This window comes from Martes martes (genome assembly GCF_963455335.1).
Source record: "Martes martes genome assembly, chromosome: 2".
Lineage (NCBI taxonomy): Eukaryota > Metazoa > Chordata > Mammalia > Carnivora > Mustelidae > Martes > Martes martes.
This window is the reverse complement of record NC_137889.1, coordinates 89,140,308-89,157,374: the sequence shown is the minus strand read 5'-3', so window position 1 is coordinate 89,157,374 and position 17,067 is coordinate 89,140,308. Positions and strand designations below refer to the sequence as shown.

General features: G+C 39.0%; 1 protein-coding gene across 2 annotated transcripts in view; it reads left to right on the top strand.

Annotated features, from left to right (window-relative positions):
• The window catches only part of HSD17B11 (hydroxysteroid 17-beta dehydrogenase 11), a 40,944-nt gene extending 25,979 nt beyond the window's left edge, over positions 1 to 14,965 (top strand). The window contains exons 6-9 of one of the 2 annotated variants that reach the window (XR_013966387.1): positions 6,338 to 6,454; positions 11,470 to 11,520; positions 12,430 to 12,564; positions 13,681 to 14,965. Coding sequence is in view for 1 of the 2 variants with exons in the window: in XM_080796166.1 (XP_080652292.1) it covers positions 6,338 to 6,454; positions 11,470 to 11,560 (208 nt within the window). In the remaining variant the exon portion in view is untranslated. Of the gene's footprint in view, positions 1 to 6,337; positions 6,455 to 11,469; positions 12,344 to 12,429; positions 12,565 to 13,680 lie in introns of those variants that run through there. The other variant, XM_080796166.1, reaches the window with a different exon arrangement.
• Positions 14,966 to 17,067: the final 2,102 nt, after the last annotated feature.

Below are 17,067 nucleotides of genomic sequence, written 5' to 3'. Positions count from 1 at the left end.
GTTCCCCGTGTTCCTAGTTTGTTGAGTGCTTTTTTTTCCCCCCCATGAAAGCATGTTGGATTGTGTCACATGCTTTCTCTGTGCCTATTGAGATAATCATGTGGGACTTTTCATATGATATATTATAATGATTGATTTTTATATGGTGAACCACCTAGCATTCTTGGAGTTTTTTGTGTGTTCTTTTTATTTATTTATTTAATTTTAGAGAGAAAGACAGAGAGAGGAGCTGGGGGGAGGGCCAGAGGGAGAGGTAGAGAATCTCAAACAGACTCCTCACCAAGCCTGCTGCAGGACTCAATTTCACGACCCCGAGATCATGAGCTCAGTTGAAACCAAGAATTGGACGCTTAACTAACCAAGCCACCCAGATGCCCCCACCTTGCATTCTTGCAATAAATCTCATTTGGCTATGGTATATAATGCTCTTTTTTTTTTTTTAAAGATTTTATTCAGTTATTTGAGAGAGAGAGAGTGAGAGAGAACACAAGCGAAGAGGGTCAGAGGGAGGAGAAGCAGACTCCCTGCTGAGCAGAGAGCCTGACATGGGGCTTGATCAGGGTCTCCAGAATTATGACCTGAGCTGAAGGCAGATGCTTAACCAACTGAACCACCCAGCAACCTTTATAATCCTTTTACTATGATGCTGCATTTGGTTTGATGCTGGATTTTGTTGAGAATATTTGTATCTATACTCATAAGAGATATTGTTATTTAGTTTTCTAGTGATACCTTATAGTCTGGCTTTAGTTACAGGGTAATTCTGGCTTATAATAAGACTGAGCTAGAAAGTGTTGTATTTTTTTTTTAAGAACTTTAAGAAGGACTGGTGTTAATTCTTTAAACATTGAGTAAAGTTTCTCATGAAGCCATTTGGTCCTGGGCTTTTCTTTGCCGGTGGGGGTTTTTTTGTTTTTTTGTTTTTGTTTTTGTTTTTTTGGTTACTGATTCAATCTGTTATTAAAGGTTACTCAGATTTTATATTTTTTCCTGAAATTGTTTTAGTCCTTTATGTGTTTCTAGGAATTTGTACACTTCTTCTAGATCATCTGATTGTTGGTATGCAGTTGTTCATAGTATTCTCTTATAACCCCTTTTATGTCTGTAAGGTGGGCAATAATGTCCTCATTTTCATAATAATGTGTCTTCTCTCTTGGTCGGTCTAGCTAAAAGTCTGTTAATTTTGTTAATCTTTTCATAGAGCCAACTTTGGTGTCATTTATTTTTTTCTACTATAATCTATTCTCCATGTCATTTATCCCTGCTCTAATCATGATTTCTTTCATTTTGCTTGCTTTATATTTAGTTCTTTTTTTTAGTTTATTAAGGTGAGAAGTTAGGTTATGGATTTGAGACCTCGGGTTTTTTAAAATGTAGGAATTTATAGCTATAAATTTCCCTCTGAGCACTGGTTTTGCTGCATCCCGTAAATTTTGATATGTTGTATTCTTTCACTCATCTCAAACTATTTCCTAATTTCCTGTGATTTCCTCCTTGTCCCACTGGTTAATTTCCACATACTCGTGAATTTTCCAGTTTTCCTTCTGTTACTGATTCCTGATTTTATTCTGTTGTGGTTGGAGAACATATTTTGTATGATTTTGGTCTTTTTAAAAATTTCACAAGAGTTGTTTTGTGGTTTCACATACAGTCTGTCCTGGGTGATGTTCTGTGTGCCATTAAGAAGAATGTTTTTGGATGGAGCATTCTCTAGATGCTGTGAGGTCCAGTTGGCTTATACTATTGTTCAAGTTCTCTGTTTCTTTGCTAATATGTCTAGTTGTTCAAGTCATTGTTGAAAGTAAGATTAATGTCTCCAGTTCTTATTTTATTTTATCTATTTATTTTCAGTGTTCTAGAATTCATTGTTTGTCCACCACACCCAGTGCTCCATGCAATACATGCCCACCATATTAGCCACCACCAGGCTCACCCAACCCCCCCATCTCCCTCCCCTCCAAAACCCTTAATTTGTTTCTCAGAGTCCACAGTCTCTCCTGCTTCGTCTCCTCTTCCAGTTTCCCTCAACTCCCTTCTCCTCTCCATCTCCACATGGCCTCCGTGTTATTTCTTATGCTCCACAAGTAAGCAAAACCATATGATTCCAGTTCTTATTTTTAAACTGTGTTTTCCCTCAATTCTGTCAGTTTTTGCTTCATGTATTTTGGAGCTCTGTTTTGTATATGAACAATTTTTAATTAAATATTCTTTCCTCACATAAGTTCTCTCCCTCCATTCCCAACAGTGTAGCACAATCTGAACTTTTTAGATTTTTTGACAGCCAAGAATTTTTGTTCAACATCCTTTTAAAAACATCTACTCTCCTACGTGAAATGTACATAAAAATTTTTCTTTAAGAGTTTAATTTTCGTCTGTGCTACACAAAGATAATAGTTTTTGTTGCCTAGTACCATACAAAAGAAAATGTTACGTAAGAAGATGACAACATTTGTATAGTATGACTGTGTACAGTGCTTCCATGCACATGAGCAGTGGCCTGCTAAAGCCAGCTTATGTTCATTCAGCAACACCGCGTTGAGAGCTTGAAATCCACCCTGGTGAGAGTATTTACACCACAGAAAGGAAATGCTACAAAATGGGGAACTCTGTGCCCTAGAGAGCCAGCTGCAAAACGTTTACTAGCATATCACTGCATTAACCCCATTTTCAGATTAGATACAAAAACCAAAACCTCTAAACGTTGAAGAGTAGAAATATCTTCCCCAAACTTACTCAACCACTTAAGTGGTAGCTAGATAATCAAACATAGTCCTTCTACCTGAAAATACTCTTTGTCCCTAAGGATCCCTATGCCCCCACATGCATTCTCCTTCCCTACACCAACAGAGAGGCCTGGAGTATTTTGGGACAGTTTGTACAAAATCCATCATGGGCATTTATTTAATACGATTTGTAACTCTTATTAATATTAGACTGTCAGGAAAAAATAATTTTCCATGTACTGATATTTTAATGATTAAGATTTTATTCTGCCAAGATAGTATTTTCTGAAAGACTTTTCTTTTTGGCCTTTTAAAAATCATGGTATTGGCCAGCCATTAAATTCAATGAAAATTTCTTTGGCAGAGGCTGAGACTTTGAGTAAAGCGATCAAGTACACTAAGAAAAGTTTAGTCAGTGCAACACCATTTGACCGGTAGGTTCACAAGGCCACAGTGTGAGTGGGGAAGTATGCTGTACTGCGTACACAGGTGTCTGTGTGTTTTCATGGAGTGTGGGAATAGTGAAGTCTGGTAGCAGTATGCTAGGAAGTGAATTTCCTCCTGAACACTTGAAGGCACAAGCATCTTTCAGTTTCTGAGTTCATCCTTGTTGGAGCTCTGCTTACCACAGGCCAAAGGAGGGCTTAGTCTTCTTCAGGCTTTGATTGCCTTTCATTTTTACCTCCTCTGGACCAAAAGCTGTCATCTTTGTTATTACATTTCCTCTTCTGTTGCATCTCCTCATTTTTCCTATGTAATACTTCAGGATCCAGGAGGAGCACAGTATTTTCATAAATGACTGCCTTATGCTGAGAATGAAAGATCATACCATATATATTTTAAACTCTGCTCTCCTTCATATATTCAATCATCATGCTCACTTTTTAATTTAAATTCAATTAGCCAACATATAGCAGATCCTTTAGTTTTTGGTATAGTGTTCAGTGATTCATCAGTTGTGTGTAACACCCATTGCGTATTACATCACGTGCCCTCCTTAATGCCCATCACCCAGTTACCCCCATCCCCCCACCTACCTCCTCCACAGCAACCCTCAGTTTGTTCCTGGAGTCAAGAGTCAGTCTCTCATGGTTTGGCTCCCTCTCAGTTTTCTTCCCATTCAGTTTACCCTCCCTTCCTTTACTATCCTCTGCATTGTTTCCTATATTCCACTTAGGAATCATGCTCACTTTTAAGTACAATACTGTAGAATTATACACACACACACACACACGTATATATGTATATATATATACACATATATACACATATAATTACATATATACATATAATTATATATACATATATACATATAATTATATATACACATATATACATATACATTATATATACATATATACATATATATTCTACAGTATTGTACTTATATATATACACACACATACACATACACACACATACATGCATATATATATATATGCATGTGTATATATATATATCACACACTAATACTATATAATACTTCTCAACTGTCCTAATCTTATTTCACTGCATATTTTTTCTTTCCAAATGAACTATTCTATATTTGTTCCTAACAAATCTCATCCAATTCTTTTTGTCTCACTTCTCTTAACTAGTCACACACATTTAAAAATCTGTCTCCCCAGAATGTTACTCAAATAGTTTGATGATGTTGGCAGATTTCTAATTAATTATGTATCTTTTTTTCTAAGTTATCAATAAAATTTTAAAAACTGAGGGCCAATTCTTGCATAACACCATCCTAAGTGCACATGATCTAACATGCAGATGGCAAAGGCCACCTTTTGGAGACCTCCTGCTACTCCACAGTTGGTATGCCAGCATGATTATACAGTGAGGATGCAATGCGGAACTAAGTTATAAGGCTGAAAAGTAAATCAAGACTTAGTAAATATAAGGGCTCCCTATGGAGATGAAGGACTTAGAGCTGGGCACATTTTTCGTTTTGTTTTGTTTTTAAAAATATTTTTATTTTATTTTTAATTTAAATCAATTAATTAACATGTATTATTTGTTTCAGGGGTACAGGTCTTTGATTTATCAGTCTTATATAATACCTAGTGCTCATTACAATACATGCCTTCCCCAGTGTCTGTCACCCACTTACCCCATCCCTCCACCCCTCTCCCCTCCAGCAACCCTCAGTTTGTTTCCTAAGATTAAGAGTCCCTTATGGTTTGTCTCCCTCTCTGGTTTTGTCTTGTTTCATTTTTCCCTCTCTTCCCCTATGATCCTCTGCCTTGTTTCCTAAATTCCACATGTCAGTGAGGTCATATAATTGTCTTTCTATGATTGACTTGTTTTGCTAAGCATAATACCCTCTACTTCCATCCATGTTGTTACAAATGGCAAGACTTCATTTTTTATGGCTGCATAATATTCCAATGTGTATATATACCACATCTTCTTTATCCATTCATCTGTTGATGGACATCAAACTATAGACATCCATAGTTTGGCTATTGTGGACATTGCTGCTATGAACATTGGGGTGCAGGTGTCTCTTTGGATCACTACATTTGTATCTTTGGGGTAAATACCCAGTAGTGCAATTGCTGGGTTGTAGGGTAGCTCTCTTTTCAACTTTTTGAGGAACCTCCATGCTGTTTTCCAGAGTGGTTGCACCAGCTTGCATTCCCACCAACAGTGTAGGAGGGTTCTCCTTTCTCCACATCCTCGCCAACATCTGTCGTTTCCTGACTTGTTAATTTTAGCCATTCTGACTGGTGTGAGGTGGTATCTCATTGTGGTTTTGATTTGTATTTCCCTGAGGATGAGTGATGTGGAGCACTTCTTCATGTGTCTATTGGCCATCTGGACGTCATCTTTGCAAAATGTCTGTTCCTATCTTCTGCCCACTTCTTGATTGGATAATTTATTCTTTGGGTTTTCAGTTTGATAATTCTTTATAGATTTTGGATACTAGGAGCTGGGCATATTTTTATATTTTAATTTTCTCTGACACTTTAGAAATTGTTCACTGATGAGTCTTGGTATATAATAAAACTTGTATAATGATATTTCACTTTTTCCGCAAGATTTCTAAAGATTCATTTTAAGATTTCATATATATAAGAGAGAGGGAGAGAGAAAGAGAGCACAAGCAAGAGGAGAGGGAGAGGAAGAGGGAGAAGCAGACTTCCCGCTGAGCAGGGAGCCCCACATTGGGGGGGTTCTGGGACCATGACTGGAGCTGAAGCCACAGACACCTGATTAACTGAGCTACCCAGGTGCTCCAAAACTTCTAAAGATTTAGAAGTGAATTTGTCAGCCCTAATCCTTCAGTTATTTTTGACTCCTGGTTACTTATATAATTCTCACTTGCAAAATAGGGACTGTGGTCTCTCTGTCACAAGTTGTTGCAAACTTCAGTGAGAGGACCTATGGAGCGTGTTTGGCACAGTGCGTAGTACATGATAAGCACCAAATAAGTGGATGTTGTTAATATTCATGCTAAAGCAGCTACTATTTTTGAGCACTTCTAATGGGTCAAATGCTACAAGGCTGTTGTGTTATGATTCCTGTGGTAATTTAACTTCTTTGTTTAGCACCTAACTAAAGTAAATGCTTCCGTGAAATGTTTTGTTGCTGACAATTGCTTCTGATTTCAGTTTGGGACCCACCCTGGAACCTGAGGAAGTGGTAGACAGGCTGATGAATGGGATCCTGACTGAGCAGAAAATGATTTTTATTCCATCTTCTATAAGCTTTTTAACGGTGGCGGAAAAGTAAGTGACATTTACATTTATCAGCATTAGAAGATTTATGTATTACATGTTTTTATTTAGATTTAAACCAGACATTTGATAAAGTACAATTAAATGGAATTAAGTTTTAAAAAAAAGGTAAGTTTCAAAGTCTATCAGTTGTCTTTTCTTAAAGATTTTTATTTGTCAAAGAGAGAAAGAGAGAGAGAGAGAGCACAAGCAGGGGGAGCAGCAGGCAGAAGGAGAAATAGACTCCCCTCTGACCAGAGAACCTGGTGTGGGACTCAATACCAGGACCCTGGGATCATGACCTGAGCCAAAGGCAGATGCTTAACCAACTGGGCCACCCGGGCATCCCAATCCATCAGTTTCTAAAACCACGCTTGTTAATCCTTGAAGCAACATTTGTATAGCAGTTGAGTAAATGAACTAAATAATTTCCACAAGTTTTTAAGTTTTCTTTCTAGAGAACGAAAGGTGTATATTTCTGAAAGTCTCGTCTCTTGGATGAATGACTATAGAGTAGTATAGTTTTGAAGCATTATTATATAACGGAATCCTAGGACGGGCAAGAGACCATAGTTAGGTTTTAGATATTCATCTAAATACACAAAGATGATCATCAAGCTCTTATTTTGTGCAAAGTCACACTGAGGGATAGGAATCGTTAAATACGCTTTTATAATTTTAGAGATCCTTGAGCCTTACTACTTGCACGGACCAGTGGCATCAGCATCACCTGGGAGCTTGTTAGAAAAACAGAATCTCTGGATATCCTGAGTCAAGAGTTTGCATTCTTGTAGGATCCACAGCTGAATAGAATGCATATTCAAATTTGAGAAGAATTTCTTTAGGGCAGTAGCGCTCAGCTTTGGTCATGTTGGAATTCGCTTTGGAGTTTTCAAAATACTAAGCCCTGGGACCTGCTCCCCATGACTGATGTAACTGGCCTGCAGTGTGGGCTAGTCTCTGAGAGATACAACTTTCCAAGTGATTCTGATGTACAGCCAAGATTGGAAACCACTGCCTCAACTACCTTCCTGATAACACATTGCCTCATTACTCATATGGGAACACTGTGTGGCAGTGAGGTTGGTTCAGGTCGTGAGGGGAATGTGAAGAGGTGACTTAGGTTAGAAAAGGGAAGGAAGGAAAGAAGGAAGCCAGCCAGCCAGCCAGCCAGCCAACCAGCTTCTTGTTCTCTGTTCCTACAGTTGGGCTTCTGCAACATGGTGGGATATCAGGATCGCTTGGGAAGATAATTTTTTTTTAAGATTTTATTTATTTATTTGAGAGAAAGTGAGAGAGATAGCGAGAGAGAGCACAGGCAGGGAGGTGAGGGAGAAGCAGGTTCCACGTGAGCAGGGAGCCCGACATGGGGCTCGATCCCAGGACCCTGAGATCATGACCTGAGCTGAAGGTAGACACTTAACCAACTGAGCCCCCCGGCACCCTGGGAAGATAATTTTAAAAAATAGATGCTTTGGATCTCACCTCTAAAGGATTTAATATAGGATATTTTGGTTGGGACCCAGACATCTGCATTTTAACAGGCAACTGTCACAGGCAGTTGGTTCAAGATTGTGCTTTGAGAATAACTTGACCTAGGAACTGAAAAAATTTCAAGAGATCAAAAGCATACATGACACATGTCAGGCTTTTTAGCCCCTTCTGCAAGGAGCTATAGTTGTACATCCCTTAGAATTTTAGGTGGTAAAACTCAAGGATCTCCTAGGAATAACCAGGTTAAAACCTGTGATGTATTTAACATTATTTTTGTTACATTTCATAAGTAAGCATTCAGTGACTATAGTCCCTTAGAATGTAAGTCTATGAGGGAAGGAAGTTCACCTGTTTTCATCACTGTGTGTAACCCCTATACTTTGAAGAGTTGATGGACATATGGGGGGGCACCAAAATGTTTGTTGATTTGATAAATTAATTCTGTTTTCTAGACCATTAGTGTAGAGACTCAGATTTTGTGCTTTGGAGTTAGAGGAAGCTGTTTGTGACTTGCTTACACATGAACACAAAATGAGTTGTGTAACTTCCTTTTTTTTTAAGGTCTTATTTATTTGTCAGAGAGAGTGTGTGTGCACATGCGTGAGTGGGGAAGGGGCAGAGGAAGAAGCAGGCTCCATGCTGAGCAAAGAGCCCCATGTGGGAGACTCAATCCCAGGATTATGACCTCAGCCAAAGGCAGACTCTTAACCAAGCGAGCCACCAGGGCATCCTAAGTTGTTTAACTTCTTTGAAGCTCATTGTCTTCATCTACCACATGGAGATAGTAAGACATTATAGGATCGTGAGAAATAAATAAAATGATGCATTTATTTAGTATATTATAAATACTCAGTAAATGTTATATAAAGCTATTATTATTATAATTAACACTGTTATTAGCATTGCCCTGATTTTTCTCTGACTGAATCAAACTTTGGTGCTCAGTTGCCAGGCCTTTTTTTCATGCCATCTGGTCAGATGTCTGTATATTCAGCTGACCCTGAACAGCATGGCTTTGAAATGCAGGGGTCCAGAGATGGATTTTTTTTTTGATACAGCACAGTACTGTAAATGTATTTTCTCTTCCTTATGGTTTTCTTAGTAACATTTTCTTTAGTTTACTTTATTGTAAGAATATAGTATGGGGAAGGGGGAAGATAATATAGTGTATAATACATATAACATGTAAACGTGTTATTAACTGTTTAGCTTCTCAGTAAGGCTTCCTTCTGGTCAACAGTAGGCTTTTAGTAGTTAAGTTTTTGGAGCGTCCAAAGACACATGTGTATTGTGCAAGGTGAGCTATAGTTATGGCGACTCACATATTCTGTTTAGATTCTCTCAGTCTTACTGGAATGTGATGAATTCCTCAATATTCTTAAGTACCGGCATATCTCATTCTATTGCCCTCCATCTCACTGTACTCTCAGATACTGTGTTTTTTACAAACCGAAGGTTCGTGGTAACCCTGTATCAAGCAACTCTACCAGTGTCATTTTTCCAACACCATTTGCTGACTTCCTGTCTCTGTTATCTTTTGATAACTCCTGAACTATTTCACACTTTTTCACGACTATATTTACAGTGATCTGTAATCGGTGATTACAGGTCACTGAAAGCTCAGATGATGGTTAGCATGCTTTAGCAATAAAGTATTTTTAAATTAAGGTCTATAGACTTTTTTAGACATAATGCTATTGCACACTTAATAGACTATACTATAGTGTAAACATAATTTTTATATGTACTGGGAAACCAAAAAATTCATTTGACCTGTTTTATTGTGATATTTGCTTTATTGCAGTAGTTTGGCCCCAAACCTGCAGTGTAGGGTGGGAGGGAAAAAAAATTAGACCTACTATGTGTCCGTCATGTACAAAATAAAATGTTTAAAGCATTTTATATTAACACATTGATTCTTCACAAGAGCACTGTAGAGCAGGCGTTAATTTTTCCATTTTCCCATGGGGAATTTAAACTCATAAGTTAAATAACTTGTTCAGCATTATGCTCAAAACCAAGTGCTTTATCTGCATTTTCATTTAGTAGTTCTCCCTCAGTCTCTCAGTGGAGCATTTTAATAATATTTTGAATTATAAAGTATAAAATTAGTTCTGTTCTCACTTCCTTTACAACATCATGTTTCTTATTTTAAAAGACTTTAGCCTCTCAACTCCTCAGTTCTAGACACCTCCTCTCTCAGATCTTTTTGAGAAACACAGGCCTGTATCTCTTTCAAAAATTAAATATTTCAAGTCACTCCTACCCTAAAGGAGTTGAAGCCTCCTTCCTTTTCAAAAAAGAAATGGATTTAGGGATGCCTGGGTGGTTCAGTCAGTTAAGCCACTGCCTTTGGCTCAGGTCATGATCCCAGGGTCATAGGATCAAGTCCCACATCAGGCACCTTGCTCAGTGGGGAGCCTGCTTCTCTCTCTGCCTCTGCCTGCCACTCTGCCTGCTCCTCTGCCTGCTTGTGCTCTCTATCTTTCTGACAAACAGATAAATAAATAAAATCTTAAAAAAAAGAGAGAGAAATGGATTTAATTGGAAAGATCATAGAGGAGTGACTCAGAGTGAAAGCTCCTAATCTTAAAACTAATCTTGTTTAATATAATACATGGTAAAGGATACACCCAAACTATAGATTACAGATATGTATTATCTCTATGGGTTGAGAAACTACTGATAACAGACCCTGCTATGAATGTGGTAATGTCTTCCTTCTTAGTCTTATGTTAGCTATCACACAGCACTTAAATCTGTGAGAAAGTAGTAGTGAAGAGGAGTAAGAGACAAATCATGCCTTCAGTGTTTAGACAAGACTTATAGGAGTCCTGTCTGAGGCTCTCCAGAGACCATAGGATGGAAAGGTCCATCCTACAGGCATTTCCATAGTGGATAGATGAGAAAACAGCACTATAATGGGGAGACTTTATAAATACCTATTGTTAAGTGGGGACTAGGGCAATAAGACTGAAGTCTGGTTTTTTTAAAGAAATATCCAAAAAACTTCCTTATTCTTAAAGAGAGAAAGAAAGAAAAAAGAAAGAGAAAGGAAGAAAGAAAGTCCATCTTTTTTTTTTTTTTTTTTTTTTTTTTTTTTTGACAGAGAGGAAGATCACTAGTAGGCAGAGAGGCAGGCAGTGGGGGCCGGGGGAAGCAGACAGGTGGCGGGGAGCAGGCTTCCCGCTGAGCAGAGAGCCCGATGTGGGGCTTGATCCTAGGACCCTGAGATATGACCTGAGCTGAAGGCAGAGGCTTAACCCACTGAGCCACCGAGGCGCCCCAAAATAGTTTCCATCTTGTACGTGCCTATTCCTCCTTCCTCTGTTTGTATGTGATTATATTCCAGTATCTGATTTATACATTACATGTAGCTGCCTCATACATAGAATGTAACTAAAGTTCTTTTACTCATACAAAAAAATGATGATACATGATAAATGTAAGTATTTTAAAAGAAGAGATATTTTACAAATGCACTTAATGTTAATTTCCTAATTATTTTCATGTACCCTTTTTTTTTTTTTTAGGATCCTTCCGGAGCGTTTCCTGGTATTTTTAAAACGAAAGATCAATATTAGGTTTGATGCAGTTATTGGATATAAAACTAAAGGACAATAAGTCCTACACTGACTACATTCCACATTTAGTTGATGTAAATACGTATCTTCAAAAATACCAGCTTTCCAAAACATCATTATATTTAAGTAGCATAACTTAAATTCTTCTTCATACATTAGCTATAATAAATAGAACTGATTTACTAGGGTTAAATTGATTTCATCTAATACTAATCAGAACTCGAATGTTTAGACTTCTGCTTTTCCTAATTAACTTTTCTTCTTCAGTATCATCTTTTGAGGCCCTGTAGGTCCTCATTTATTATCACTTGTCCTTAAGGTGAAAGCTAATTTCATATAATACAAAGAGGGGAGTATCTTAGAAATTGACCTTATAGAAAATGGAGAAAAGGAACAAAAATGATTTTATAATTTCCAAGATTTCGTGCCTTGTGAAGTCTTTGCAAAATTTGTACTATAAATGTATAAGATATATTTTTATTTCTAATTGCACTTAAATTTTATATAATTCACATGTTTCCTTTTCTAGTCTCCATAAAAACAAAAACTTCAGGCTCTCTAAATACAATGAAGGACTGTATCTACTGGCATTTCACAATGAGTTTCATGTGATGTAAGAAATGTCACTGAAACATTTCATCTTACACATTACCACTCTGTTTCCTGAAAGATGCCTCACATTCGAAAGCCAGACATTTCAGCTCAAGGAAACTAGAGAGCCACACGTGTTGCAGGTATAAAAGCATCAGTGGGATTTGAGGCAGAGAATTAGGAGAATGTACCCACGGTGGCAACAATAAACAGATTTAAACTTTTGTCTCCATCTTTTCATCTTGAACAGAACTTTTTCTAACCTTCAAATGAAAGGAAAATGGATTATGTAATCAAAGGTCTTTTTTTTATACCCAGAAATTCCTTGGAATGAGTGATACTCAGTGTGATGAGAATTTAAGATCTGACCTATAAATGGAAAAACTAAGCAGGCTTGTTGGATTTCTATTGAAGAAAAGTATTTCCAAGATGGTATTAGACACATACACACAGGTGAGAACTTTGGTCCTTGTGTCAAAAAGTCCGTACGCAGAAAACATCTAAATCAGAATACTGACCCTTGTGAAATGGAGTAAATGAGTCACTTTAGGTACATGAACTTCAGGGTAAAAGATTTTAATTCTGTTTCTACACAGAAACATATTTATTTAATATTTAATATTTATTGATTTACCTCCGGCAATTCTGTGTAGCAGGTGAAGTTGAAGGCATTGTTGAAATTCCTGTAGGGAGCAGGAGCCCAGAAGAACCTTAGAGGTTTAGAGCCCCAGCTCTGCCGAAAGCTTAATGAATACTATACAGGGTTCCGGGATTTTGTTCTCTGCTGTCAGCATGAAGGTCTCTTCATGAGACTCAGCATGAGACTCTAGGTCTCAAAACTTGTAATATATATTTTAAGTCTCAACACTTGACTTAGTCAACAAATTAAGTCATCTCATCAGTGCTGCTTCAGATTAGAAGGATCATAGGGTAATCTGCTTAAGGAGGTTATACTGGAGATTCTATAATGAGAGAATTTCACAGCAGTATTCCTACAATAAATTTCTCCCTACCTATCAGCTTCCTTCTTCTGATACAGAGAATCCAAATACAATTGCTGTCAGTCTACATTCTACATTCAGTGGATATCTGAGTCAGGAATACCTGCCTTCGAAAATGTTGTTACATTTATTTATTTATTTGTTTATTTATTTATTTTTAAGATTTTATTTATTTGACAAAGAGAGACGCAAGGATAGAGGGAACACAAGCAGGGGGAGTGGGAGAGGGAGAGGGAGAAGCAGGCTTCCCACGGAGCAGAGAGCCTGATGCGGGGTTTGATCCCAGGACCCTGGGATCATGACCCGAACCGAAGGCAGATGCTTAATGACTGAGCCACCCAGGTGCCCCAACACTGTTACGTTTAAATAACATAATTTGAGATTCTTCTCCACCCATGAGTTGTACTGTGGAAGCACTCTATTACAGAATTTGTGAATAACCCCAGAATTTGTAGATTTGCCTCAACCCTGTCCTGTTAGCAGAGACTCACAGTAGAGGGTGGAGAGTCTCTTATAGTCCGCTTAGAAGTCATCTGAAATACATGCCATGTTTGTTCTTTTTATGAAGTGATTCCTGTTCCAGCTTGCCAAGCAGAACAATGAAGTAAGTGAGGAGAACATCTTCAGCAAACACTTCAAGAAGATAACTAAGGCCCCAAATATACAGATAACTTTCCTCTTCTCACAGTAAACATGTTTGGCTCTTAACACACTTGCCTGGAATTAACACTTTGGTGGGGTCTGGCATTAACCATGACTAGAAGTAAGTATGTTGGATAGTATGTTGACAGAGTGGTACTTGGTCCCTTTTAGGAACGCTAACCACACGCTAGCACGGTTTGCCATTTAATTCTCCAGCAATTCTCTGTAGCAGGCGATGTTGAAGGCACTGTTGAAGTTCCTGCGGGGAGATTCTTCCCCAGAAAATCTTAGAGGCTGGAGCCCCAGCTCTGCAGAGAGGTTAATGAATGCTGTAGAGGTTCAGGGTTTTTATTCTCTGCCCTGTTTAAAAAAAAAAAAAAAAAAAGTTTGCTCTGATTCACTAACATCAGGCAATTACTGCTGTGACTCTAGGTCTGAAAACTTTTAACTGTTATTTGAGTGAATGAATTCTAACTCTGAACCCACTTCTCCACAATTTAGTGGGAAAATTCTTCTCAGCCATCAATAGGGCTACCTCTGAGAGTCACACCAAAATCAAAGATGTCTTGGGGTAAAAAGGAAAGACTTCTCTAATTGTCAACTCACGGTATTCTGTGGTACTAAACTAAGACCTTGATGTCAGATGGCTTTCTCTTTTGTGGGGTAGGGAAATTCTGACTGTTGGCAAGGAACCAGCCCTCGCTGGACACACCATAAAGCCTTCCTGAGCCCTCGCTACCACCCTGGGAGCCTCGCCGTGGGATGACTAGGACTCACTGGCCTTCCCTAGCCCCTTAGAGAATACTCCCAGGCTTGCCTTCAAAAACACTCTTCCCCATCCCTGTCCCCTGCCACCGATCCTCCCTTGCCAGATCCCTGCTTTTTAATGGAAATGAGGATTAGAAAGAGTGAGGAATCGGGTCAAGGCAAAGGGTTAAAATTGACTCTTAGTAGGTCCTCAACACCAGCTTGGCTAGTGCGTGAATAACTAATAAGGATTTTGCTGTGGGGATGGGGGCAATTACGAAGAGCTTCCTCTCCCAGGCTGGGTGATAGATTGACTCCCTTGAAGAATTCTGTGTGGTAGACATCGTTCTTCCCATTTTATAGCCCAAAGAGATTCAACAAATTTAACCTAAAATCACACAGCTACTCAGAGGTCAAGATGAGGCACTGGGTGTGGTGCATAAATGATAAATTTTGGAACACTGAAAAGAAATAAAATTATATGAATGAGGGGCGCCTGGGTGGCTCAGTGGGTTAAGCCTCTGCCTTCGGCTCAGGTCATGATCCCAGGGTCCTGGGATCGAGCCCCACATCGGGCTCTCTGCTCAGCAGGGAGCCTGCTTCCCCCTCTCTCTCTGCCTGCCTCTCTGCCTACTTGTGATCTCTGTCTGTCAAATAAATAAATAAAATCTTTTTTTTTAAATTATATAAATGAAAGGAAAATGAATGCAAGTTTGCTGACCTCACTATTCCAGCATCAGGGTAATTCTTGGAGAGTTGAACTATCACCCTGAACACTCTCTACTTCCTTTTACCCAAGCTTTTCTTGGTATTCAAATAATATTCCACTATTAGCCAATGATAATCTCTGATTGAAGCTCTTTCATGTAGGAATTATTTTAAAGTGGAACAAAATGTTACATGCAGATACCCAAGTATTCTACCTGAAAAAAGTCTAGCCTGAACTGGCCCAATATCACAACAGTCTAAAGTTTCCTGAAATTAAAATGCTGAGCCTGAAAATACTGGGGTAGTCTTGATCTGCCCTGGACATCACACCCTTCCCCAAAATACATATGAATTACCACTTGACCATAGATCCAAACTGACCACTCAAGTTTTTTTATTTTTTCTCTTTCATTTTTTTTTAAATTTTTTATTTATTTTCAGCGTAACAGTATTCATTGTTTTTGCACCACACCCAGTGCTCCATGCAATCTGTGCCCTCCCTAATACCCACCACCTGGTTCCCCCACCCTCCCACCCCGCCCCTTCAAAACCCTCAGGTTGTTTTTCAGAGTCCATAGTCTCTCATGGTTCACCTCCCCTTCCAATTTCCCTCAACTCCCTTCTCCTCTCCATCTACCCTTGTCCTCTATATTATTTGTTATGCTCCACCAATAAGTGAAACCATATGATACTTGACTTTCTCTGTTTGACTTATTTCACTCAGCATAATCTCTTCCAGTCCTGTCCTCATTTTTTTTTTAACTTGGTATAGGGATGACTAGACAATCTAGGGATAGAGAGAGATGTGCCTTTTACTTTCATAGTCTTCCCTATAATTACAAGTGGCCTGGTATGGCCAAAAGAGCACTGGGCACTCTAATTCAAGCTAGCCATGCTGGCACCTCCATTTCCTCATCTGTAAAAGGACTGAATTAGACTGTATGATCTCCTCCACTATCTCCAGTTCCAGTTACATAAATGTCTTATAAACAATACACACAAAACCTAGCACCTACTCTATACCCTCCGTGTTCCCTGACAGAGACTACCAAGTGTCCAAGCTAAAAACCTAGAATTACACCTGCCTCCTTCCCCCGGCTCACCTTCATCTCTCACCTCACCCAAATCCTCTAACCTCTGGCACATAACATTCAATATTGGTCATCATTCCCACATTTCCAGCCTGAATCCTCTGAATGCCACACACATAAGCAATCACCTTCTTGATGTCTCTGCAGGTGCGACCAGCAGACCTTTCTCCATGATTTCGGAAACTGAGCGGGTGTCCCAAACCTATTCCAAACCCCATTATTCCAGTTGCTCAGGCCAAAAAACTTAGTATCACCCTTGACTCCTCCCCCATTCATTACAAAAGCAGTTCTGTTTGCTCTACCTTGAGAATATGCCCAGAATTCCATCACCTCTTATTACCTACCCACCCCCTGCCGCCAACACCTCCTGTTCCCCCCAGCACAGCAGCCCAAATAATTCTTCCTTAAAAAACACAAAAATTGTGAAAATAGGCTCTATGCCCAGTGTGGAGCCCAATGTGGAGCTTGAACTCAGGACCCTGAGATTAAGACCTGAGCTGAGATCAGGAGTTGGACACTTAACTGACTGAGCCACCTAGGCATCCCAAAAATGAGTCTTTAAAATACAAGATCATGGGGATGCCTGGGTGGCTCAGAGGGTTAAAGCCTCTGCCGTCAGCTCAGGTCATGATCTCAGGGTCCTGGGATCAAGCCCCGCATCAGGCGCTCTGCTCAGCGGAGAGCCTGCTTCCTCCTCCCTCTCTACCTGCCTCTGCCTGCTTGTGATCTCTGTCAAATAAATAAAATACAAGATCATGTCATGCTTC